The sequence below is a fragment of the Eubalaena glacialis genome, chromosome 6 (genome assembly GCF_028564815.1).
Source record: "Eubalaena glacialis isolate mEubGla1 chromosome 6, mEubGla1.1.hap2.+ XY, whole genome shotgun sequence".
NCBI lineage: Eukaryota > Metazoa > Chordata > Mammalia > Artiodactyla > Balaenidae > Eubalaena > Eubalaena glacialis.
The window spans coordinates 133,953,650-133,979,334 of NC_083721.1; the positions used below are offsets into that span (position 1 = coordinate 133,953,650).

The window sequence follows — 25,685 nt, forward strand, 5'->3', positions numbered from 1 at the left end:
TTCTTCACTTCATTTGGCAGGCAAAATCCATGGTAAATGGATGGTAAAAACAATTGGTAGTTCATCTTTTGTTGCTGTTTCTAACTTTATTATTGATGAATATAGAAACAAAAAATATGTGTGTGTGTGAATGTTTATGAGTATGTATGTATACATACATTAAGACCATCTTAATTTGTTCAGAAATTTTTGTGTACTTTTGGCATTATTTCTGAGTAGTACATTGTGACCAGGAAGTGAAATGACTGGGTCAGAGACTGTGCATGATTAACATTTTGATTGATATCGCCAAATTCTTTCTCCCTTCCCTCTCCCAAGATGGTACCAATAAGCCAACATTCCTTACAAAGTGAATAAGAGTGCTTATTTCAATTCACCATTTAATGTTAAATATTTTAAGTATATTTGTTTGCCAGTCAGATAAGTAAAAATGATTATATAAATATGCATATATCCACATTATTATATATACTCACATGTACATTAGAGGAACGTACACACATACACATACATGCATTAAAACATAGCTGCAGGAATGCTGTGATTAAAGTTGAATTAGCTTGGATCCTGGGTAAAGCATATGTGCCTTGCTGTCTAGAGCACCTCACCTGTCCAACATTATTGCCTTGGGGTATCCAAATAGGGGGGTGTTCTTTTAGGAGTGGATAGATCTCTTTCGGGTGAAATCTGCAAAAACAGAGGGAGAAAATTCATGTGAACTAAGAACATATAGTAGATGGTAACTTGAATATACTGAAGTGCCAGCATAAGTGATATAGGTAATTCAGAAAAGGTTCACCTGAGACATTTTAATCTGTTAGGTCTGTTAGTTTGAATGGGTAGGCACCTGGACTCTTCAAGGAAACAGCTAACACATTTTTCAGTATTCTTATATAACATTGTGTGACATTATTATTTGGGGCAGGTAACTTTTAATTTTGATATAATTTCAAACGTAGAGAAAATTATAAGAACAGTACAAAGAATTCTCAAAGAATATCCTTTACCCAGGTTCACTAATTGTTACTGGTTTGCTCCATTTACTTACTTTATCATTCATTCGCTCATTCTCCCCATCCTCATGCACACACACTTTTTTCCGTTGAACTGTGTGCAAGTGAATTGCGCGCATTGTGCCCCTTTACCCCTAAATATATCAGTGTACATTTTCTAAGAACAGGGTTAGGAACTTAATATTAACACAATACTATTATCTAATCTACAGAACTCATATTTCATCAGTTATCCCAATCATGTTCTTTATAGCCCTTTTTTCTCCTGTGGCCTTTCTTTGTGTTTCTTGACTTTGACATTTAGGAACATACAGGCCAGTGGACTGTCCCTCAGTTTGAGTTGTCTGTCTGAGGTTTCCTTATGGTTAGATTCCGGAATGTCTCCTTGGTGGTAACACTACAACATTGCTGTCCTCCACAGTGCACACGATGTCAGTTTGTCCCCATACTGTTGATGTTAACTGTGATCACACAATTCACCAGGTTTCTCCACTGTAAAGTTCTCTCCTTTATAATGAACAGGTAATCGTGGGGAAATAATTTGAAATTATATATTAAAATCCCATAATGCAACACCCTTTCAACCACTAATTTTTGCACCTGTGTTTAGAACTAGGTTTCACTTTTAGCCAGTGTGATTGTTTCCTCTCACTGGAAGAGGTGATCTGCACTAGGTAGCCATTTGGTGGTAGTGCTGTAGAAGGAATTTAAACATTTGTGGAGTGGCAGTCTTGAATTTTAAGTTCCCTTGCAACTCTGAGATCCATCGTTTCTGTGAATCTTTCAGGCAGAGAAGCTTTTTATATTCTCAAAAAAATTGATGGTTAGTCCTTTGTTACTTTTCCTATCTTTAATGTTGGTGAATATGAAAACAAATAATACATATATTTTAAAATAGTGAAAAATCTAATGAAATAGTAGAGATTCTATTCTGGGTAAGCTGCTGACTTTGAACAGGATGTGATTGTTTCTGGGACCACTTGGGAAAAAAAAATGCTGATATACCATGAGAATATTTTCTGGGCAAGTGTATGAGTAGTGACTTATGAATAAAAAGGCAGTGTAGGATGTGGCAGTTAGAATTGAACAGAATTAAACATCCTCTTATTCATTCGTTTTTAAAAATATACACTAACTTTTTTTTTTTTTTTAATTTGGAGTGAGTTTCAGGGGTCTGACTGCTGATAGTGGGTGCCTGAGGAGTTTTAGGAGCCTGTCACAAGGAGGAAGTAGGAGTGGAGGAGAGTAGATAGAAGAAGGGGCTCAGATGGATATATATGTTTGAATGGGAAGCAGTGTTGGTGTGGGTACATGTTGGATTAGGAGGAGCCTTGGTATAGCTCTACTGTACTTTCATGTTCTTCACATTATCTTGTAGAGCATAATTTCTAAACTACTTCTGTGGCGGGTATTAAATACCATCATTAGTGCACATTTGGACTGCTCTTGCTGGTATGATAGTCCTCGTAAGGCAGAAGCTCCCTGACTTGTTGGAGGCCATCACATTTATTTACACATCGAGGCCAGAAGCCTAGAAGGGATCCTAGACTCCTCCTTCACCTTCCCAGTCCAGATTATTCTCTCTCATAATTACACCTTAAATTCGTTTCCTATCTCTCTCGAGACTAATGCCTCATCCTTAGTTTGGGCTTTCATTGTTTCTTAACTAGATACAGAAATAGTCTTCTAACTGGTCTTGCCTCTGGACTGACCTCTTGCTGTACCCCCCTGCTGCAAACCTGCCCTAGGGCTCTCGGTTGCCACCAGAATAAAGTTCTATTTCTTAGGGAGCCTTCATGATCTCATCCCTGCCTTTTCTTTTTCTGCCTGCCCTCCTGCTAATTGTTTACTGCCATTTTTTTGGGGGGGGGGTCTGGCAATTTCTGGAATGCCCTGTGCCCTGTTACATTGCCGCTGTTTGCTCTGCTAGAAATGCCCTTTCCCCATTCTTTACCTCATTAACTCTTTTTATCTCACACTTGGTGTCACCTCTCTTTTCATCTATGTCAGGTGCCCTTTTCTGTACCCACAGTGACCTTCTCTTTCCTCCCTCATAGCCCTTATCATACTCTAAGAATATTTTAGTAGTTGAGTTTCTTGTCTGTCTCCCTCCAAGGTGCTGAGCATGTTAAGGGTAGGAACCTCTTTTTGTCCTTCTCTGTGGCCCTTGTGCCTGGTGTAGCACCTGGTAGTTAGTTACAGGTATTCCTTAACCGACTATGGAAGAGATGCACAGGTAGAAGCCACAGGGCACAGCTCAGCAAATGGGGAACTTCTGAGCAGTTAGAGCTTTTCAAAGTTAGAATGTGCTGCTTTAGGAGTGGTGGATTCCTGTATCTAGAAGTGTGAAAACATAGGTTGGGTACACTTGACAAGCTAGTTGACAAACTAGTTGCACACCTGGGATTTTCCAGATATTTTACTCTGAATAAAGTTGTAAATTTGGAAAAATGAATGGAATTCATAGTTTGAATATATAGCTAAACTTATTTCACAGTTCATCTGTAGCAGGTGTAAGAATTTAGAGGAAAGTGCTAATCATGTTATATCTTAAAGTGTTTTATAGTAAAAAACTAAGGAATGTGTGTATGTTAAATCTAATTTCATGTTCGGCCTCCATTGCAGCTCCTAATTCCAGTTTTAGGTCATAATCTCTTCAGTGATTTTAGCACAGTTGTTTAATTGAAGTTTGTCTATTTTAAAAGTTAATCTTCTGAGTATTTCATTTATGCATATGGTACGAAATGCAAAAGGCATAGGGGTATACAGTGAAAAATAAATCCCCTACACCTTCCTAGTACCATCCCCAAGCAATCTAGCCACCTAGTTCACCTTCCATTGGCAACCACTGTTACCTGGTTCTAGTCTCCCCTTCTAAAGATAGTCTGTGCATAGATAAGCATCTCTGTGTGTGTGTGTGTGTGTGTGTGTGTGTGTGTATTTTTTTGAAATGGGAAAATCATGCAAGGGGCTAGGAGAGACATGTTGGAGAGTCCTTCAACTGATCATGTTGGCTCTGGGATGCAATCAGGAACTTTCAAAAGGAGGGCCATGGCTCCCAGGCTCCAACACTTTGTAGTTCTTGCTTTTTGAGAATTGCCAGAAGATGAGGTATTTGCTTCCAGAGATCTCCAGGCTTCTTGGTATTTCACTTCACATTGTAGATATTTTAACATTAGTTTTAACACATCAAAGCTTTTGATCATAGTGTTCTCCAGTGTATACGTGATTCTGTTTTATCTTGCCAAACAGGTTGTGGTCTTCTCAGAGGCTGGAGCTGTGTCTTATTCATGACATTGTGTCACACTGCCTTAGTGAGTGGTTGGTAAATATGATGGGTTAATTGCATTTCCAGATGGGATGAGAACTCTGGTGTTGCTTCTCTTTCACAAGGCCACACACTCAAAAAAAAAAAAAAAAACTACTGGTGGCTTTAACGAATAATTAGTTTCTTCTGTATTCCAGAACATTCTCCAATATCCAGAAAAAAACATGCAACTGCATCTGTTAAGTGTCAGTAGATATTTTAGATAGCTGAAAGGCAAAAATATACCAAAATGTAGCAGAATACAATCCCCACTCACTCCCATCCCATAGCTGTTCTCTGGTTTCAGGAATTCATCATTGTCAGGAGGGTCTGCAGGGAACTTGTCCAGAGTTCCTACAGCAGCCCTGGGGCTCAGCCTGCTGTATCGCCTGCAGAGTGGGGTTTCTATGAGAAATGCAGCACTTCTGGTAATTTCAGAGAAATTAAAAGCCTATTTGGCTGTAAGCAAGTGTATTCACTTTAAATCTGTACTGTGTTCCAAAAGGAAGTGGCTTTACTCAGCAGCTGCCTCTTTGCAATTGCCATTTGTTTCCAAGTAAGGGAAGATTACCAAAAATGTTTATTTCTTAGCTTATTCAAATATTTATATATTCTCTAGTTTCTTTTCTGAAGTATTTTGGCTCATTCTTTTTTCTGATAAACAACTGCTGTTCAGATTTCCTTTGTTCCAGTAGATTATAAATGTTAGCTTTAGAGCAAATCTGTTTCTTCAAAGGATCATTGGCAAGTGAGATTCGATATAGATCGATACATGCCAAAATAGGAAAAAACTGGCCTTTAATAATTGGCAGTTTCTAACCCCAGAAACTGCAATTTAAAATTTTATATTCTGAAGGTTCCTGAGGGAGAAGAGAACTGCTTTGGAATGCCTTTCATGTTTAGGCAGTGCATCAGAAAGGGAGGAAGCAAAGGGCAGGCATGGTGCTTTCACACTTCTTAGTGTTCCAGGCTGCTGTTGGCCAAAGGTTTGGGCTTTTCAGAAATCTTACTCAGCCCCTTCATCACCTCTCTCCGTGCCCCTGACTCTACCCAGCTCCACTCACAAGCTTACTTCTCTCCCTCCTGCCCTTCTCCGCCTCCAACCCCTGGCTGCACTGAGACTCTCCAGAGCTAGTCTTGTTCCCGCCCTCAGCACTGCAGTTAGGGCCTTTGACCCTGTTTGCCGCTGGCTTTGTCTGCTGCCCCAGGGGTTCTGGTCCCTGGCTAGCTGTGCCTCTGCTTGCAATAACTGAGACCTAGAATAAAGGAGACAGCAAGTGTGGGGAAGCATAATAAGTTTGGTTTTGAATCTGCTACATTTGAGAGCTGTAAGATTATTAGGTAGATATGTCTAGTAGGTAATTGGGCATATGGGAGAAAATGAAGATATAGGAGAGAGAGAGATGAGTTGATGATACAAAATCCCATCAGTGGTGAAGTGGGCTAGAGCTAGTATACTAGGAGAGAAGGGTTTATCATTTGGAGAGGAGAACAGATCTCTCCTTGGGACTGGTGTGCAAAGGTTGAGGGTTCTAACAGATCTGCCTGGAGCTGAAAAGAAAGGCAGAAAGGGGGTTCCTGTGTGCCAGCCGAAGGGGACAAGAGCATTGTCTGAGAGAAGGGAAGTGGGGAGGGCAGCAGGTGGTGAAGCTGTGGATCCTGTGAGATTTGGAGTGAGAAGACTAGGGAGAGAGGGATGATTGGGGAAGGGATTGCTGAGCAGGATTAACGGCCTACCCTGAACCTGGGAATCATCTTTGTGTAGGAGCAACTTTCTCTTCCAGGTGTGATTTCCCCCAGCAGTGCTGGGCAGCAGAAGTAGAGTGAGAGGTGGTCAGAGTCCTGATGGCAATACGACTGTGTCGGTAACTAGTCTTCTTTGGGGCACAGTCTGGGGGAAAGTGAAACCAGGTCACTAGCTGGACTGGAGAGGATGGAAATAGCTTTATTGGCTTTTGCATCCCAACTATGAGCATAGCCCTTGGCTTACAAATGTGCTTCATAAATGTTGGTTGAATCAGAGTGTTGGAGACAAAGAACCGGTTTTATAGGAATCAGATGTTATGATGGGATCTTTGATAGAGTGGGATTTTTGCATTTGTTTTGGTTATGGGACAATTCTTCAGTACATAGGAATACTGAATGTTAATATTGAAGCCATCAGGAAGATGGCAGGAGACAGAGTGAGCCAAGCGCCCAGGCCTCTGCAAAGTCCCTGTGTGTCACTGATGATGATGGCGTGAGAAATAGCCGTTATGAGTAGAAGTTGGGAGCTTCAGAGTATAGCGGGTTTTGCATGAGGAAGAGGTGTGTAGGACCTAATGATCCTGAAAGAATGCTGACTCTACTGTCTAGGCCTGAGGGTTGAGGGTTAGGAAAGCCAGGCTGGGGGAGAAGGTGGGGAAGATACCTGTGAAGAGGCTGAGAGTATGGGAGGCCGTGTAGAATAGTGGCGTTCCCAAGATGGGGGACAAAACAGAAGGGCTGCAATATTGTTCTTGGCAGGGCATAGGAAAGCTTGTGTCAGAATCTGGGGTCAGGAGTAGGCTGGTGCTTACGGGGAAGTGCAGCAGGGCATAGGGTAGCTACTCTGGAATGACTGCTGATGCCACTGGGGTCTACGTTTATTAGAGGGGACCTGTGCCAGACTGACAGGTGTGTCATATTAATTATTTTATTTGATCCTCATAACATGGTTGTACTAACCTCATTTTATAAAAACTGAAACTCGGAAAAGTTAGTAATTTACCTAATGGTCACACAGTCTCATGGTTCTAATCCAGTTCTTGCTGACTGTGCTTAATTTTTTTTTCATGCACTTGCCCTTCATGTATTGCCCTGTTTAGAGGTAGCATGGATATAGGGATATAGTCAATGCATTCTCTTAGTCAGTGAGTACTGCTGGGAAAGCCTGCTCATTCTTGGCCCAGACTTGCTAGGCTGCAGCTCTCTCGCACCCCCTGGCGGCAGTGACGGTATTTCGGCATGCTAAGATGAGAGAGAACACTTCTAGCCTAGGTGCAACTAAGTCACTGATGTGCAGCAGCAAGAACATTCCCTTTGTTATGAAAATGGCACTTACCAAATACAGCCTTTAACAATTGTTTGTATACCTATCTTAACTGTAAAGCAATACTTTAATATTTGTATACCCCCTACAGCGTTCTGGGACTTTCAAGTAGAGTGTGAAAAGAGAAACCCAGAGGGGGAGTTACAGTCATTGGATTGAGCCCTTCTTATCCATGGTTTAAACACCTCCTGACCCAGGTGTCCATCCGTTCTTTTATAATCTGGAAGGTTACTCTTTCCCTGTTTCCTTTCCTCTTTGTTAAGTCCTTTTTTGTTGGTTTTTTTCATTAGCATATAAACATGTTTGAGTATCTCCCATCGAAAAAAGAAGAAAGGCTTTGAAATCTACCCCACCACCCACCCCCAGCCCTGCTCCCCACCTATTACCTGATTACATTCTTCCTAGTTGAGTTTCTTGAAGAATGGTTTCTTGAACCTCTTTCCTACTACTGTTTTCCTAACCCACTGCCCTTTGGCTTCTGCCAGTCCCAGCCTCCACCAAAAAGCCCTTGTGACCACTGAATGGGAGAGGGGTATCATTCTTATTGAGTCCCCAAGGGCAGGACAAAGAGTAACGTGAAATATAACGCCTCATTGAAGGTCTTGAAGGTGGCAGCCGTTCTGAATTCCACCTGTTGCTTTGCAGTTTGAGCTCTTTCTTTCATGAACATCTCTCTAGCAACAGGACTATATTTATTGATTGATGCTGATTGGTTCTATTAAGCCACCTATGTAGGCCAGGTATTGATAGAGAATATTGGTGTTCCCAGGACATCTTCCTAGTCACCCCTCTTCCTTTCCTGATTCTGAATCACTTGAGAAGTAGATCCAGAGGTTAGATGGGCATCCAAACATAAACTTTCTCAGTGGTGAAAGCTGGACTAGAGAATGTGGCTTAGATATTCTATGAGAAATTTGTACCTTGGAATCTGCTTGTGAGGTGAGTGGGTCTGTAGAACAGACCTTCATCCACCAGTCACATGCAGGCCCTCAGAGCTTGGCTTTTATCAGATAGAGAAGACATTGGTGACTAGTCATGGTCTGTAAGTTATACATCTCAGCTCCTTGGCCCTTCATATCTATCTGCCTCTCCAGGGCTTCTCTGTCAGTGGCTGTGGTCCTCAGCAGAATTTCTGAATCCTAGATGGCACGTTGTACAGGAGAGTGGTGGTACTGTTCTGAGCATGAAATAGAGGGTGGCTTACTGGATTGAATTTCTATCCAATTGAAAATTCCTAGGAACAAATGAACAAACATAACAAGACAGAAACTGAGTCATAAATACAGAGAACAAGCAGATGGTTACCAGAGGAGAGAGGGTAGAGAGGGAGGAAAGAGATGGGTGAGGGAGATTAAGAGGTGCAAACTTCCAGTTGCAAAATAAAAGAGTCAAGGATATGAAATTTACAGTGTGGGGAGTATAGTCAATAACTAAACAATATCTTTGTGGTGACGTATCGTAACTAGACTTATTTTGGTGATCATTTTGAAATGTATAGAAAAAAATCACTGTGTTGCATAAACGGAACTAATATAGTGTTGTAGGTCACTTATACTTCAAAACAAACATACAAACAAACACATGGGAAAAGAGATCAGATTTGTGGTTACCAGAGGAGGTGGGCAGGGGGAATTGGATGAAGGCAGTGAAAAGGTACTACAAACTTCCAGTTATAAGATAAATAAGTGCTAGAGATATAATGTACAACCTTATAAATAGAATTAACACTGCTGTATGTTATATATGAACATTGTTAAGAGAGTAAATTCTAAGAGTTCTTATCACAAGGAAAAATTTTTTTCTATTTCTTTAATTTTGTATCTATATGAGACGATAGATGTTCCCTAAACTTATGGTGATAAGCATTTCATCATGTATGTAAGTCAAATCATTATGCTGTAACCCTTTTAAACTTATATAGTGATATATGTCAATTATATCTCAAAACTGGAAGAAAAAAATAAACACACCCCCAAGACAGTAGTAATCTAATGGGTCATGTAAGAGGCAACGCAGCCTGGTGGGGAAAAGTCTTAGAATCAGACGCAGCTGAGCTGGATTCCCACTCTAGCTACTTTGCATATATTCAACTTCCCTGGCGTGGTTTCTTCAACTGTTTAAAAAAAAAGGAACATTCCTAGCACTGTTTCTGACAATTTGGACTTTTTAAAAAATAGCTAGATTATTTATTCTTATGAAAGGCTCATGCATTCATTAGTTAATGACCTAAATCAGTGAGGTCAGGCTGTTGGTGCCCTTTCTGTTATCATGGATCCAGTTTGTTTATTTCTCCATTTTACAGGTTGAATATAAGCTGGGATTCCAAGTAGACAATTTCGTGGCTATGGACATGCCCCAGGTCAACATTTCTGCTCAGGGGGAAGTTCCACGCACTTTATCAGGTGAGTCTCAGTGACAGAGTTTAACATACTGTTTTTAACTGTGTCCCATGTACTCTCAAAGAACAGTTAAACTACTGATAATGTAGTGTTCTACGCACACACGTAGGTATCAGACGCGTAAGTACTTTGAAAAGTAATTTTTTAAAATAGGGATTATTTGGACTGTTTAAACCATTTCCTCTTTTCCGTCCCCTCCAGAACTGTCTGCACTCAGCTCTCCTCTGTCTCCTTATATGCATTGTTGGCCCCCAGCTGGGTCCCTTTGTCTGGTCTTGTTTCTCTTCCGTTAGTTCCCACACTGCAGCCCTGATAATCACTGAACACTCACTTCTGACCATGTGATATCCAGCCCCTCAGTGCCCCCACCCCAATGAGCTGAGTACATTGCAGACTCCCCAGCCAGTGTGCTGTGTTTACCATCTGCCCCTGCCTGCCTGTCTAAACGTTATTGCTGCGTTTGCCCCAGTGTTCCAGCAGTGCCGTGCTACATGTAGTTCTCAGAGCCATGCCTTTGCACATGCTGGTCTCTGTATTTCGAACCATGTTTTCATCTTTCCTGCTTGTGAATTTCTATTCATACTAAATTTTCTGCAAGACTCAAAATCTGTACTCTCCTTTTCCTGCCTCCTCTCCCTCCATTTGTTAACTCTTCTGTATTTAACTGTTTTGAACTGATCACATTATCTTGTAATTCTTTGTCTTTGTCTCTCCCTCTAGCCTGTGCCACCCTGAGGGCAGGAGCTGTCTTTCAGCTATCTAGCCTTGGTGCCTAGCATAACATCTGGAACAGGGTAGGCACTCAGGACATGTCTGAGTAAATCATTTAAGTGTCATATTTACACCAATTTAACTACTTTTGAGCCAGCCTTTTGAGAGAGGCTCCTGAAGATGTGAGATTTAAAGAAAATGAAAAATTTTAAAACTTGACAGTATAAGCCCCAGTGTTATGGAACTTTTTTAACAGTCTTACTCACTGTTATTAGTGACATTCATTAATCTAAGCTTTAAGAAAACATGGGAAGGCTGGTTAGTTTTTATGGGCCAGTAAAGAAATTCAAAAATGCCCATATTGTTCATACGCTGATATAGATGGTAGAATGATGTATTCTAAATTTGTAGAAAAAGAGTCTTAAACTGAAAGATTGAAGAAAAAAAAAAAAAAAAAAAGGATGTGCACCAAAGTCTGTTAACCCCTTGCTACATTAATTGATTAAAGCCAATTTCTGTTTAGAAAGGTGTTTTTTTTTTTCTTTTTAATTCATAGTTGAGAATTTATCAGTTTCATTTACAGGTTTATTTTTAATCTCTTCATTAAGAATAATACATAATTGCATTTTGGTGGTGAATTGTCTTTCCTTTTTATCAAGTAATTTTTGTTGTTACTGTTGATTGTGACTGGTGAGGTAGTAGGGTTTGCCTTATGATTCTGTAGCTTTACTATATTATAATAAGAGAACTTATGAGACAAATTGATACATTAAAAATCATGAGCAAATTTGAAAATAATTCTCTTCCTTTATGTCTTGGTTTGTTCTTTAATGCTAACTTTTATATCTATAATGAATGAAGTACTTAATGTCCAAAGCTGTGTAGTCTAAAGATAAGTTCTCTGAAAGTTTCTGCTTAGTATGTTATGTAAATGTATTATTTTTAGTTTTATTGCAACAAAAATAAATTCTAAGTTGTTCAATGGGCATTAATGTTGATTTTTAGAAAATTAAAATATTTTTTCTTTTTTTAAACAGTGTTTCGGGTCGAGCTTTCCTGTACTGGCAAAGTAGATTCTGAGGTTATGATACTAATGCAGCTCAACTTGACAGTAAATTCTTCAAAAAACTTTACAGTCTTAAATTTTAAACGAAGGAAAATGTGCTACAAAAGTAAGGAATTTATTTACCAAAGTATGTGTTTTGTATAAATGTGAGAAGTTCAAAAATAGATTTTGTCACCTTTTTACAGATTTGTGATCAAATCTTGATTATAGTTGCAAGTGAGAAAAGAGAGCACTAACTGATGAAATTCCGAAATAATCACCGAGATAGCTTGTAGCCAGGAATCTCATTCAGGCCCCACTCAGTTCCTGCTTTCTCAAAATCTTTATCAGAATTGCTAAGGACGTTTTCCTTTAGGAGTGTGAAATAGCACTAGTGGCTGAAGAGGTAAAGAAATCAGGTAATTTTGATAGGGACCCCTGAGTAATGGGGTGTTAATTATGAATTACTGTTATGTAGAAGCATTGCCCTGGGGCCAGAAAGACCTGCGTTAGAATTACAGCTCTGCTATTGACAGGATATTGTAACAGGTTTCTTAACCTAAGTCTCAGTTTTTTTCATCTGTAAAATGGCATAATAACCTGTTTCAAGAGGTTGGTTGGTTGATTTTAGATTAATTGAAGCTACTAACCTTAGAATACCATATGTGGGTACTTAATACATGTTGGTAGTTTTTGAATAATCTGTTACTCAAGAAATTACAGTGGATATGAAAGAGCTCCAGCATACTAGGTCATAGATCAAAGAATTTTAGAATTCTCCTTAAAGGTTATCTAGTCCAACCCACTCACTTTAAGTTCCAGAGAGATTAAAGTGACCTGAATTTACAAAGTCACATTGGTAGAGCTGGTTAGTATCTAAGGTAGGGGGGAAAAAAAGCTAAAGAAAACCCCGCTAAACTTGCTGAGTGCCTGCTGTGTTCCAAGTGCTTTACACACATTAAACCCATTTAATGCTTATAGCAGCCCTAGGCAGTAGGTTCTCTCCTTATCTCCATTTTCTGAGGAGGAAGCTGAGGCTCAGAGAATCCAACCAACTTGCCAAGGCCGGACAGTTCAGTGGTGGAGCTGGGTTGCAAACCCGTGCTCTTGCTTCTTTGGCTTCTTTGGCAAACTGTCTCTTAACACATTTCCTAGTCAAAGTTAGTGCTGAGTGTTAGAGAACGCCTGAGGCCAGCACATGAGTTATAATGGCTAATGTCCGGGTAACATGCCAGTAAAAAAGCTGTACTGCATGAGAACGGGCATTTTTTAAGCTCTAATTTAATCTTTTAATTAGAGTAAATATAAAGTAAACAGTTACTCTCCATGTGTATTTTTCCCAGTTTTATTGAAATATAATTGACATACATCACTGTATAAGTTTAAGGTGTACAGCATAATGGTTTGATTTACATACATTGTGAAATGATTATCATAATAAATTTACTTAGCATCCATCATTTCATATGGATACAATAGAAAGAGAGAGCAAAAAAATAAAAAAATTTTTTCCTTGTGATGAGACCTCTTAGGATTTACTTTCTTAACAACTCTCACGTATATCATACAGTTAACATATTGTGTTAAATAAGATATAATGTACACCGTGCTGTACGTTATATCCCTAGTGTTTATCTTATAACTGGAAGTTTGTACCTTTTGACTACCTCCTCCAGTTCCTCCTCCCTCCTGCCTCTGATAATAACAAATCTGATCTCTTTTCTTATGATTTTTAAAAAAATTTTAATTCTTTAGATTCTATATACATATAAGTGAGATCATAGAATATCTCATAGTCTTTCTCTGTCTGATTTATTTCACTTAGTGTAAGACCCTCAAAGTCTATCCATGTTGTTGCAAATGGCAGGATTTCCTTATTTTTTATGGCTAAATGGTATTCCATTATGTGTGTGGTGTGTGTGTGTGTGCGCGTGCACGTGTATTTTCACCACTTCTTTATCCAAAATGGACATTTTTAGTCTACGGCCACACCACCCTGAATGCGCGATCTCGTCAGAATGGAAATTTTTAAAATGAAAAGTTAGTCCCTTGTTAGCTTTGGTATTTTGATACATTTGTCAGTTCTTGCATATCCAGTTATACCTTCATGTAATTTTAAAGCCAAAGAAGACTTTAGAGACTCTAGTTCAACCTAGTCGTTATATAATGTGAGGAGACTGGGACCCGGAGTGGTCACCTAAGCTTGCATAGGCAGTCAGTGAGGAATGCAGAACAGGTGGCTCCTGGCCCCTAGGGAGGTGGCGCTGCCTATACCACGGTGCTTCATCTGTTAGTGCTTAAAGGCAGAATGTTGGACAAGTGTGATGGGGGTCTGTGGAGCCCACTAAGGTTAATGATCAGCCGATATTCAGAATAATCCCATACCTTCTCCATTTTCTTTAATATGTACATGAAAATTAACAGTTGATGTAATTTTCTATTCTGTTTTAGACTTAAGTTTAATATAGTACCACCCTTTTTATTTGGTGGTCATACTTCTGGCCACCCTAATCATCCGGTTTACATTCATGACTCTTTAATATGTGATCCTAATATATTTATATGGCTTTCCAGCTTACTACATTTTGAAAACTGTCTGCCACAGAAAGCATACATGTACTGTATAGAATGTTAATGGGTGTTACTGGGAAGAAAATTTTCCTTTATGAGGGTGTAAATTATTGGATCAGACAGGTTTTGTTACTCTCAAACTCCTTAGAGCCTTTGCACTCTGCTAATGTGCACTGTGAACCTCCACAGAGGTTATAGTATGTAGCTTTCCCCAGACTTCTTGACCACAGAAACCCTTTTTCATTGAGCATCTATCTGTAAGTAATACCCATTGGCTAATATAGGCATAGACTGTTGATTGATGAATATAGTGATGATTATCAGAATAGTAATGTAGCATTTATTATATATATATTTTTTAACATCTTTATTGGAGTATAATTGCTTTACAATGTTGTGTTAGTTTCTTCTGTATAACAAACTGAATCAGCTATATGTATACATATATCTCCATATCCCCTCCCTCTTGCATCTCCCTCCCACCCTCCCTATCCCGCCTCGCTAGGTGGTCGCAAAGCACTGATCTGATCTCCCTGCGCTATGCAGTTTCTTCCCACTAGCTATCTATATATTTATTATCTTGCAACAAATACCTTGTTACCTAGTTCAGGGACTTCTGTTAGAACATAAAGCTATGTTAGAAAAAATTCAGAAAATATTATTTGGTATTTAAGGATTTTCATGGAAAAGAAAGAATTTCTAAAGCATCTTTTATCTCCTTTTTAATTCAGAACTTGAAGAAGTAAAAACTTCATCCTTGGACAAAAACACTAGCAGAACTATTTGTAAGTGTTACTGTATTATCTTTTTCCATCATTAGGGATGAAAAATGATGGATTGCAAATGAACATGGTTTTGTGTAGCTTGGATGTTTTGTGGTTTCCAGTTTGTCAAAAGATTAAATGACGCCATGCTGCTTATTTCACTGATGTTTTGTAGATTGGTATGTCCAGATGAAACTATTAGAATATTGAAAATTTTGTAAAGCAAAATTCTTACATATTTCATGTGATGTAAAAACTTTTATAAGCAAGAATTTATATCATCATTTCAAATGGTCATAATTAAAGTATGAACGTGAAATATGTGTAAGATCTTCATCTGTTTAACAGAAGGATAGAAAATCTAATTCATGGCCTGGATGTAACCCTCAGCTAGTTTCATCCAGGTGAAAATACAGGCTTAAATATCCACATTGTTTAAACCTACAGAGCAGAAACTTGAAGGAGATTTTTATTTTTTGATAATGGTTGTGTAAGGTAGTATAACTTAGACTTCTTTTTCCTTTTCTGACATGGGTACATCATTAACTCTTACTCTTCCTGAAATCATTTTAATAGCAGTATCTTAAAATGTTACTAGATTCTTCTTATGGAAGTAAACTAAAACAAAACCGGGGGAGGGAATTTCAAGTATGCAGAAGTCAAGAGAATGTTTTGATGAACCCCCATGTGACCATCACCCTGCTTCAGTAATGATCAACATTTGCCAGTCCTGTACCGTTGATTCCTTCCTCCTTTTTCAGTTGGGTGCGTGGGTGGGGAAGGATAGAGTAGTACTTTAAAGCACATCCTAGGCATCGTATCATTTCACCCCATAAATGTTTCAGGGTAGGTAACTTTTTAAAAGGCCATTAAAAAAAAAAGCCACAATCACCCAACACCTATTCACTTGTATTTGATTTATCACATGTAACAAAATTAAGTCCTTAATATCTTCTGATAGCCAGTCCATGTTCAGATTAACCTGATTGTCTCAAATATAGTTTCTTCCCTGAATCAGGATCCAAATGAAGCCTACACACACTGTATTTGGTTGACATGTATTTTATATTAATCAGAAACCACCCCCTTCCCTTCACTGTCATTTATTTGTTGAAGAAATTGAATCATTTGTCTCATAGAATTTTCCACATCTGCATTTTTGTGGTGTCATTTAACATGTTTTTCTCTCTTCTAAACTGGTAGTTAGATTTTGTACTTCGTTAGGTTGAGGACCAACTCTTTTGGCTAGAATAGTTCATAGATGGTAGTATGTGCTTCCTATTTTATCTTTTTCATTGCCTCAAGAGGCACAGAGTATCTGGTTGTCTCAAAGTAGACCATTTTTGAAGGTAAAATAATATGAGATTTGTCTGCCTTTTAGAAATATTTCATTTGGGTTTGTCTTTGAGAAGAAAATAAAACTTTTTTAAAATATTGCTGCTCTCCAACTTTACTTGTAAAATTCTGGTGATTTTATCCGTTTCTTTTATGCTAGTAGGGTTATTATTTCTGACAAGCAGAATACAGTATTGCATATCCTTGGTCTCTGTCTGTCTCTTCCTTGCTCCCTCTCTCCTCCCCTCCCTTTCTGTGTATTCATCCATCTAACGTTTACCGAGAGGCTATGATGTGCCAGGTGGTATGATTGAGGCAGAGGATTAAACTGTGAATAAAGCAGACTCTGTAAGCCCCCAGGGGTTTCTAATGTAGCAGAAGAAATGGAGTTGCAGTACCAGTGACGACAGTATCTTATGGCAGGCTGTGACAAGGCCAGCACAAGGGGCTCTGGAAATCCTGAGGAGAGGGGCAAGTAACCTCCTCTGGGAATGAGGCTGAGCTTCCTGAGGAGGGTGGCATCTCGTCTGAGACCTGAAGGGTGACTAGGTGGTGGCAGGTGAAATGTCAAAGTGAGGGAATGGGAACAGTGCATACACAAGCCTTGGAATTTGGAGGTAATCAGGCGGGGTGCATTTGGTGATCTGCCCAGCAGAGCTGTACCCTCTCCTCTGCCTTGGAGTGTGCTGAGATGGATACTGCCAACATCAGCCTTTGGGACCTTCCTTTCCCACCCCTTCAAGGTTGAACGGCCTGTGGCATTCTTAAGGAAAGTCATACCTTCATTCAGGCTGCTGTCAAGTGTAGCTGCCCTAGAAGCCATTCGGTCTCTCTGCATTGATCTGTTCTGGTTTATTATTTGTTGATTCAAAGTTTAACTTTTAGAAAGCAATCTTATTTTTAAGTTTTTGAAAGCTATGACTTTTATCTTTTGTCCTGACCTATCCCCATAACTCCACATTTGTATTTCTGTCAATTTGACATCTCCACGTAGATGTGTACTAGGTACTCTTGGACAAAACAAAACTCTTGATTCTCTGTTTCCCCAACCTGGTTCTTTTTTCTCCTTGTAAAGGTACCTTATCCACCTAATTCTTTAAGCCAAAGCTTTGCTTCCTCTTTTTCTTTCTACCCCGGTTCAGTGCATTAGCAAACTCTGTTGACTGCTTCCCAATCCATGAACTTCTCCCCTTCACCGTAACACTCTTGTCCAAGCCGCTGCTCCCTCTTTCTGGGACTGCTGTAGTAACCTGATCTGTGCCTGCTTCTGCTTTTGCTCCTCCCCACAGTATTCTTTATACAGCATGCAGAGTCATCTGTGTTTCTTGTGTTTTCAAGTATGATCGTGTGTATCATTCCTTTGGCTGAAGCCTTGCAGTGACTTCCCATATCATTTAGGATAAAACCCAAATTCTTCACTAGAATTCTGATGTGAGTACTCATCAAAACTTACATGAATCTCCAGTTACACCAGTTCTGTTTCTATTTCTCTGTCTTCCATTCTGCTGGCTCTTATCATGTGGATCTTTGTTTCTGTGTGTCTCTTTCTCAGTTGCTCCTGTGTGTATGTGTATACATGTGTCTCTGTGTCTTTGAATTATTTCCCCTATTGCTGAGGCTTTCTTTCTTTTTGAATAATATTAAGGTGACTGTTATTTTATTTCATGAGTATAGTCTTGTTTTCCTGCTTTTATCTTTAAAAACAGATAAGCAAAATAATTTCTGTTACTCTCAAAAGCGAAAAAGATGAAAGGTTGGTTTGTTTGTTTTACCTGTGGGTTGCTCTACTGTATATCCCTCCCCCTGTGAGTTAGTGGTCATCGGCAACAAAGATGTCTGATCTCTCCGTACCAGGCGTCACTGTTGAGGAAGGGTCTGTAGAGCTTGCTGTCCAGTATGGTAATTACTAGCCACGTGTGGCTATTTAACATTAAATTAATTGAAATGAAATAAAATTAAAACTTCGGTTCCTGCATTGTACTAGCTACATTTCAAGTGCTTAATAGCCACAGGTGGCCAGTGGCTGCTGTATTGGAATGCACCCTATAGAGCATTCCCCTATTGGACAGCACTGCTATAGATGGTTTATTATATGTATACCACTTGTGAATTTTACTCATTAACCAAAATTTCTATTTAAAATCCCTTTTTTACTACAACAAAAACACTTTTTAAATTGTGTGAATTTACATCAACAGGCTGCTGGTAACTGATCTTATCAAAGAATGGACACGTGAAATGAAAGTCTTTTACAAAGAACAGGGTGCTCGTTGTGTATATTGGGTCACAAAGCAATAGATGATATTTGTTTAAAAAGCTTAATGTGCTGTTCATTTTTATTTCAGATGATCCTGTACATGCAGCTCCAACCACTTCTACGCGTGTGTTTTATATCAGCGTAGGGGTTTGCTGTGCAGTAATATTTCTTGTAGCAATAATATTAGCTGTTTTGCACCTTCATAGTATGAAAAGGATTGAACTGGATGACAGGTATCGTATATATTTTGGGAAAGGAAAAAAATAAAAGCAGTTGTTTGCATTTACATGGGAGCCCACACACACCCATGCCCACTGGTGCACAGTGGTGCAGGGGAAGAAGGGTGGTTAAGCCCTAGCCAAGGGAAAAAAATACTGTCTTTGTGTTTCTCTGATTTTATTTTTAAAAATTTGTGAAGTCAGAAATTAGTTTATTAGTTGGTGGAGAAGTAGTAGAGATCAATTTTTTCCCCATCCCCTTTGACATGACTCTCTTCTAGACTCCTAATACCTTTTTGAAATAGCCCTGTTTCTTCCTCCTAGTTTGTCCCTCCATCACTATCCATCCTTCTGTCCATCCATCCATCCATCCATCCATCCATCCATCCATCCAATTTATTAACATTTATTGAGAACCTGCTATGATTTAAATCATTAGTTCTCAACCTGGTCGCACATTAGAGTCATGGGTAAGCTTTTAAAATACATCAGCACTTAGGTACCCCCTTCCAGAAATTCTGATGTCATTGGTCTAGGGTGGTGTTTGAGCATCAGTATTTTTCTTAAAGCTTTCTGGATGAGTCTAATGTGTAGGCTTTGAGATACACTGGGTTAGAGACTATGCTAAGTGCTAGGAATAAAAAAAAATAATGATATACTTCATGACTTCAAGTATTTAATCTTTGACATTAACCCATAATTACAAAAGTTTGTAAATTTGATGATTGTGGTATGTGTATTATAGTGTGGGAATAAAACAAGTGCTTGTCCCAGCCTGGGTGAGTCAAGATGACCAGGAGGACATTATAGCCAGGATAGGGTGAGAGGTAAAGATGGAATGATAGACAGGTTTATTTTCCTAGTGCACAGTTCTCATTTCCCTCCTCAGTGATTCCCAGTTGCTGACTGAAGACATTCTCAGCTTCGTGACTTGGCTTTCAAGGCGCCCTCCTTTACAGTCTGGAGATGAGCCTGCCTTGTCTCTCATCCTTACTTCACGCTCCAGTTAAATGATTATTTGTTCCTCACTTTTGCCCTACACTTTGCCCGCCAGGACTTTTGTTCATGCTTTCCTTTGCCCACAGGGCTCCCTGCATTTTCCACTGGTTCAAACCGTTCTTCACATTTCAACTCCATTGCCATCTCTTTCATGAACTCTTTTTTAAGCCTCCCAACCATCAAGTTCTCCCTCCTCTCTTTGTCTCTCTCTCCTTCCCTCTCTGTTTCTCTGTCTCTCTCTCTTTTTGGTAGCAATTATTTACTTTTTCCTTCTAAAATCAGTTTTTTTGTACTTGTCTCTCCTGCTAGAATGTAAGCTTTTCCCAGTTAGGGAGCAGTGCATCTTACTGCTGACTCCCCAGTCCTACATGGTGCCGTACATACAGCGGGTAAGCATATGTGTGGCAGAAACAAAAGCACAAGGGGATGGGGATCCTGGTTGGATTAATTCCTGCCCCTAAGTACTCTCTGTTCCCTCTGTTACACTTTCTTTATCTGAGTAGAGAAAGAGAGAGGAGGTCAGAGTGAGAAGGGAAATTCACGGGTGGGGTGTTTCAGAGTATGTTTTGTATATATGGTTGTGTTAGGTAGAATCAGGTTTTGTAGAGAAAGAACTGAGGGGGAAGTGAAGTAACAGGAACATTTTGATGGGACTCTGAGAGGATATGGCAGAGTTAGAGGTCACTGGAAGGCATGGCATTTAGTAGTCTGTCTTGATAAACACATTCTCCTTGAATGCTTGCTTGTGTGGGGGGGGCTCTGAACCCACAGAGATCAGAGTTGTGTAAGAACTTCAGAATCCATGGGGCTTATACCTTTGCTGCTGAAATAATTTGTTACCACCCATGAATTGGTGTTCCAGTTCTCTAGTTTTCAGGCAGATGTTTCCAGACATTGCCTGAATAGAAGCAGCTTTCATCATCACTTGTTTTCAGAGTACAGCCTAGTGGTTAAGAGCATGGACATCTCTGAATTCTGGCTGTGCTACTTACTAGCTTTGTGGCCCAGATAGAGGAAGTTTTGTAGCTGCTTTATGTCTCAGTTTTCCTCATCTCTAAAGCAGAGATGATCATGGCACATACCTTGTAGGCATGTTGTGAAGTTTTAGTGAAAAGTGTAAGCTCTTAGAACAAGCCCGGCATATAGTAAGTGCCATTATTATGATTTTTCTTTTCAGAAAGTTGCAGTGTGTTGGTAGTGATGGACTAATTTCTTCTTCAACTCTTTCCTATTCTACTAGCTGTTATTTATTACATGCCAGGCGAGCTAATAGTGGTGACTAGAAAGTTCCCATCCAGTAATCTAATAGCATTTAAGGGACACTGCTTCTTCCCTCTGCACTAGGGCCACTGAGATAACAATGGCTACCATTTCATTGAGTGCTATTTACCAGTACTGTACCAAGCACTTTACATGTATTATCTTATTTGACGCTCACAGCCACTTATGGGTATGGTACTGTCCTTGTTTTAAAGATAAAGAAACAGGCTTGAAGAGATTAAATAACTTTTTCAGGGTTGCACTGCTAGGACCAGGGCCGAGCAACAGGAGGGACTCATTATTGTTGTAATAGCTGTATTGTAATAACTCAGTATTGTAATTGTATAAAGCACTTGTTATATGCCAGGCACTGTTCCATGTGCTTTACATCCATTAATCCTCTTAATCCTCACAGCAGCCCTGTGAGGTTTGATGGAACCCATGGCTCCATGGAATTGCTTGCACAGGGATGGTAAAGAGTTCTTCCATTCCTGACACTCAGGAGCCAGAGTCCTCTTGTACACAGAGCTTATTTAGAGGCAGAGAATAAAACTGCCTGAGGTGTGCTCATGCCAGGGGCAGTTGGAGCCCATGTGTGTGACTTTCCCTCTCCTGACACTATAAGCTCATCTTTTCAGTCTCTGTGTTGTGCCAGATGCGTGTATTCTGGAGATGCAGAGCTTTTGTAAAGTCCTTCCACAGAGGGATTGGTCTGCACCCTGTCTGTACTGTAGTCTTTCCCTGTTAGCTTGCAACTATAGGAGAGTTCACTCCTTTGTGGGATACTTGAACTTGTTATTTGGCAATATCTTCATTTTCCATTATCTGCATTGCCCCATCACCCTTGCCATTACTGGTGACAGGGTCCCTTTTATTTCCCCTTATTCATTTCTGTATTCCCCTTATTCAGTGTCTAACAGGGATCACTGAATGAATGTTGCATGAAGAATCTGTTGAATGAGGAATGAGTAGAGAGAGACAGGAAACCATTCTGTTAGAGCAATAATTCTTTCCCTCTTTCAGTATATATCAGTAGCTCATGTCAGCAGCAACTCTTCTATGTGGTTTATAGCTTTCTATTCCAAGGAAGGGTGTTTTACTCTGTTTATTGATTGATTGATTCAGTAAGTGTTAATTGAGCTCTCACTAAGAGTTCGGCCCACTTGAGGCCTCTTGTGCCAGGCCCTGGCTTAAGTTCTGGGAAGGGAGGAGTGAACAAATAGGTACTTTTCCTGCCCTCATGGAGTTTACAGTCTGCTTGGGCAAGATAGACATTAAACCAGAAATCCCTGCTAGAATGTAGGCTTCATGAGGGTAGGGATCTTTGTTTCTTATGTTCACTGCTGTATCCCCAGCACCTGGCACAGTATCTAGCATCTAGTATACACTTAGTAAATAGTTTTTGAATGAATAATTAAATAAATGAATTACACAGAAAAATAGAGAAATATAAATTATAATAAGCACTCTGAAGGAAAATGATGACCTTTGCCCTAAGTTCTAACTTCAACGCTAAAGCAGGGTTAATGTCTTCATAACTAATCTTACTTGCTTATGAAAGTCAAATGAGATAATTTATTTAGACTGGTGTTAAACTATTAAGTGCTAGCAAGCGTACATTTTTATCTCATTTTTTACCTCATGTGATGTAGCTATGTAGATATTGAATTTAATGGGTATCAGGGGTCGATCCCCAACTGCTCCGTGCTTCTCACATAACAGTAAGTCTGGGCTTTCAAAGGTTTGTTCTGATCGCTTAACATTAGTGCTATACTCATTGTAGGGACCACTAAATATGGATGAGCGCATAACATCTTTGTATGCCCAGGCTTTTCAGGAATTCTGAGGTGGTACAAGAGTGCCACCTACTGTTGAGCTGCTGAAGAGAAACACAATAACTAGTAAATAATTTGGGGTCTGTGCATATTTATTCAACCTGTACGTTGGTTGCAGGTAATATTTAAATTGTACTTTCACGTATATTATACAACTTGAGCCTCACAAAAATCCTGGGAGGTAGATTTTCTTAGTCCCATTTTATGGGTAAGTAAATTGTATTCTATTATTTCCCCCCTCTTTGGGGATGATAATGCTTCTCTTCTCTCCCCATTATTGAATCCTGGACTTTTAACAGATTTGATTTCCGACGTGGTCTTTGAGTAGTATGTACTCAGAACTCCAAAAACAGGTGCCTGGTGGTTCCAGTAATTAAGGATGCATAATATTGGTAATAATATGCATAATTAGTAATAATAACTTGTAAGTATATGTTTGAGGGCAGGGCACTGCCCTAAAAGGATTATATTTTTCATGTAATCCTTTTAGCAACCTTTTCAGGAGGTAGTATTATGGTCATTTTATCCACGAGGCATTTGAGGCTCCAAAAGCATTTTGCCTAAGGTCATACAGCTAGTTAATAAATGGTGGTGCTGGCAGTTTTGATTTCAAGGTTATGCTCTACATCTCTTCACTGTACTGTCCCATACCCACTATATGTGTAGACCTATATAGATCAATTTTTGAGTAGCAGCTTTTTATCATTATGTGTTTTTTTAATCATCAGGTTATGAAAATACAGAACTATTTTGTGGGGTGTGGTCATTTAAACGATTTTCATATTTAGGAAATTTGGGAGCCTCTTATGGGACTCTGCTGATCCTATAGCTAAGGGAGGCATGGAAAGTAGACCTTCCTCCTGAGGGGATGACATCCTGCCTGTGATTTCACTCTTCATGCTGAATTTCTATGCTTTACTTCTCCACTGCTGCAAAAGTACAAGGGCTGAGGCAGTGAAATTGGAATGTGTGCAAGGGTGACCCTGGGATAAGGTCGTCATCCACTGACAAGACAAAAGGACATTAATCTGTAGTAGTCTTGAGTATGGGGTTCACATTTATTTGAGCCTACCATTTTTTGGGTCTCCTCATTGCTTAAAGAATATGGCATAATAGAATGCTTCACGTGCTAGAGATTTCTAATAAGTTCTGTAAATTCTAAAAAGGTGGGATTGGGGAAGTAGAAGAAGCAAAATGTATATGATTAAACAGATTTGAACCAGGTCGGAAGTCCCTTCCCAAGCTTTGAGCACGTTGGCATGTTTGATTTGCTTTCATACTCCATCATCTGTAGGCCATTTGATTTTGGACCATCATTAAAAGAGGCCTGTCTTTATACTCCTTTTCTTAAAAGCAATCTCATTGAGCGGCATGAGCTCTTTTCCTAAGAGATGGTTCCCTAGCATAACATTTTGTGAGGTTCAGGACTGTTATCTATGGTGTCTGAGGAGTACCACATTTGTGAATGACTATGATATGATGAACCTGCCTGGTGGTTGTGGAGATAGAAAGGAAGGAAAAAAATAGAGCTCTACGTTATGAGGCAGATTAAAATTTCAATATGGAACATTTGTGATAGAGATCCATAAATTATTGTGATCTCTGTTAGGGTTTTAAGCTGGTTATAATGGCTACATGCGTTTTGTATGTATGGAAAAAGGAAATTTCTCATTGAAGCTGACTTGCCAAGTATTTCTCTCAAAAATTGTTTGCAGCATCAGTGCCAGCAGTAGTTCCCAAGGGCTGTCTCAGCCATCTACCCAGACGACTCAGTATCTGAGAGCTGACACACCCAACAATGCAACTCCTATCACCAGTAAGAGTTAATTTAATTCTAAAGATGGTTTACTAAAATTGTCTATGGTCTGTCTTTCCTTGGTCCTGTGTGGTTAGTTACTTGTGGGACGTGGGCCATGCTGTGTACATAGTATATAACATGTACAGAATTAAGCTTTAACTTTTGCTTTCTAGAGCATTGAATGAAACATTCCAAAATTGGAGTATTAAAATTTTAGGTTTAATTGCTAGAATTAGTTTTGGGGAGGTTTCTATAGATTATAATAAGAGGGCTGCTGAATCATCTCTATACAAATTCAGAAGGGGGATTTTCAGGTAGTTAGATAGAATAAGCCACTGATCTCTATGAAGGCAGAGACTTGGATTTTAATGAATTATTTGATGGTCTCATGGGCTGTGGTTAGGACTTTACATTGTTTTCTGATCATGATGGGAAACTAGCTGCCATTAGAGTTGAGAATGGGGTCTGATTTCCTTTTTTTGAACAGATTTTAATGAAAGTTTTTATACTGTAACATGTAGATGTTTGGGGGAAAATAATCATTCTTAGAGTATAATTTAGACATAATGAGGACTCAGTCACCATACAAATAAGAAACTACACAATCATCAGGATAGACAGTGGACCACAAGTCAGGGCTCAACTCAGTGGTGCCATTGATTAATGAGGTTCTTGTAGGCGATTAACTATTATCTCCCCTGGGCTGACATTTACTCTCTAGTAAACTAAAATTAAAGAGTATCTGTTCTTCACCCAGTGCCCTCTTGTGGTCTTTCAGTACTGTTTCTCATTAAGAAGTACCAGGATTCTTTGGAGAAACGGATGATTCCAGGACTGGGTCGGGAATGTGTAAGATAAACCTGGGACATGTGCTGAGCCAAAATTCCAGGAAGCTACTAAAGACAAGAGCTCCCCAAAATGGGACCATTGAGCATCAGAAAGAATAATGACTGCAGTGGATTGATGAAGTGATGTAAATGTGAAATGTAAAAATGTGTAAAAATCCACAAGTTGGTAATGATACTTTTTAGAAAAATTGGTCATTATGGGAGTTAACTAAGGCACCAATAATGCCTTACTCTGACAACTGGCTACGTGAACTA

At 39.4% G+C, this 25,685-nt stretch overlaps 1 protein-coding gene across 2 annotated transcripts in view; it reads left to right on the forward strand.

The window, feature by feature from the left end:
* Positions 1–25,685, forward strand: part of RYK (receptor like tyrosine kinase) — a 92,766-nt gene that overhangs the window by 31,408 nt on the left and 35,673 nt on the right. For both annotated transcript variants that reach the window (XM_061193670.1, XM_061193671.1), the window contains exons 3-7: positions 9,693–9,792; positions 11,538–11,672; positions 14,848–14,901; positions 18,561–18,705; positions 24,500–24,600. In XM_061193670.1, the coding sequence (XP_061049653.1) occupies positions 9,693–9,792; positions 11,538–11,672; positions 14,848–14,901; positions 18,561–18,705; positions 24,500–24,600 (535 nt within the window). The remainder of the gene's footprint in view (positions 1–9,692; positions 9,793–11,537; positions 11,673–14,847; positions 14,902–18,560; positions 18,706–24,499; positions 24,601–25,685) is intronic.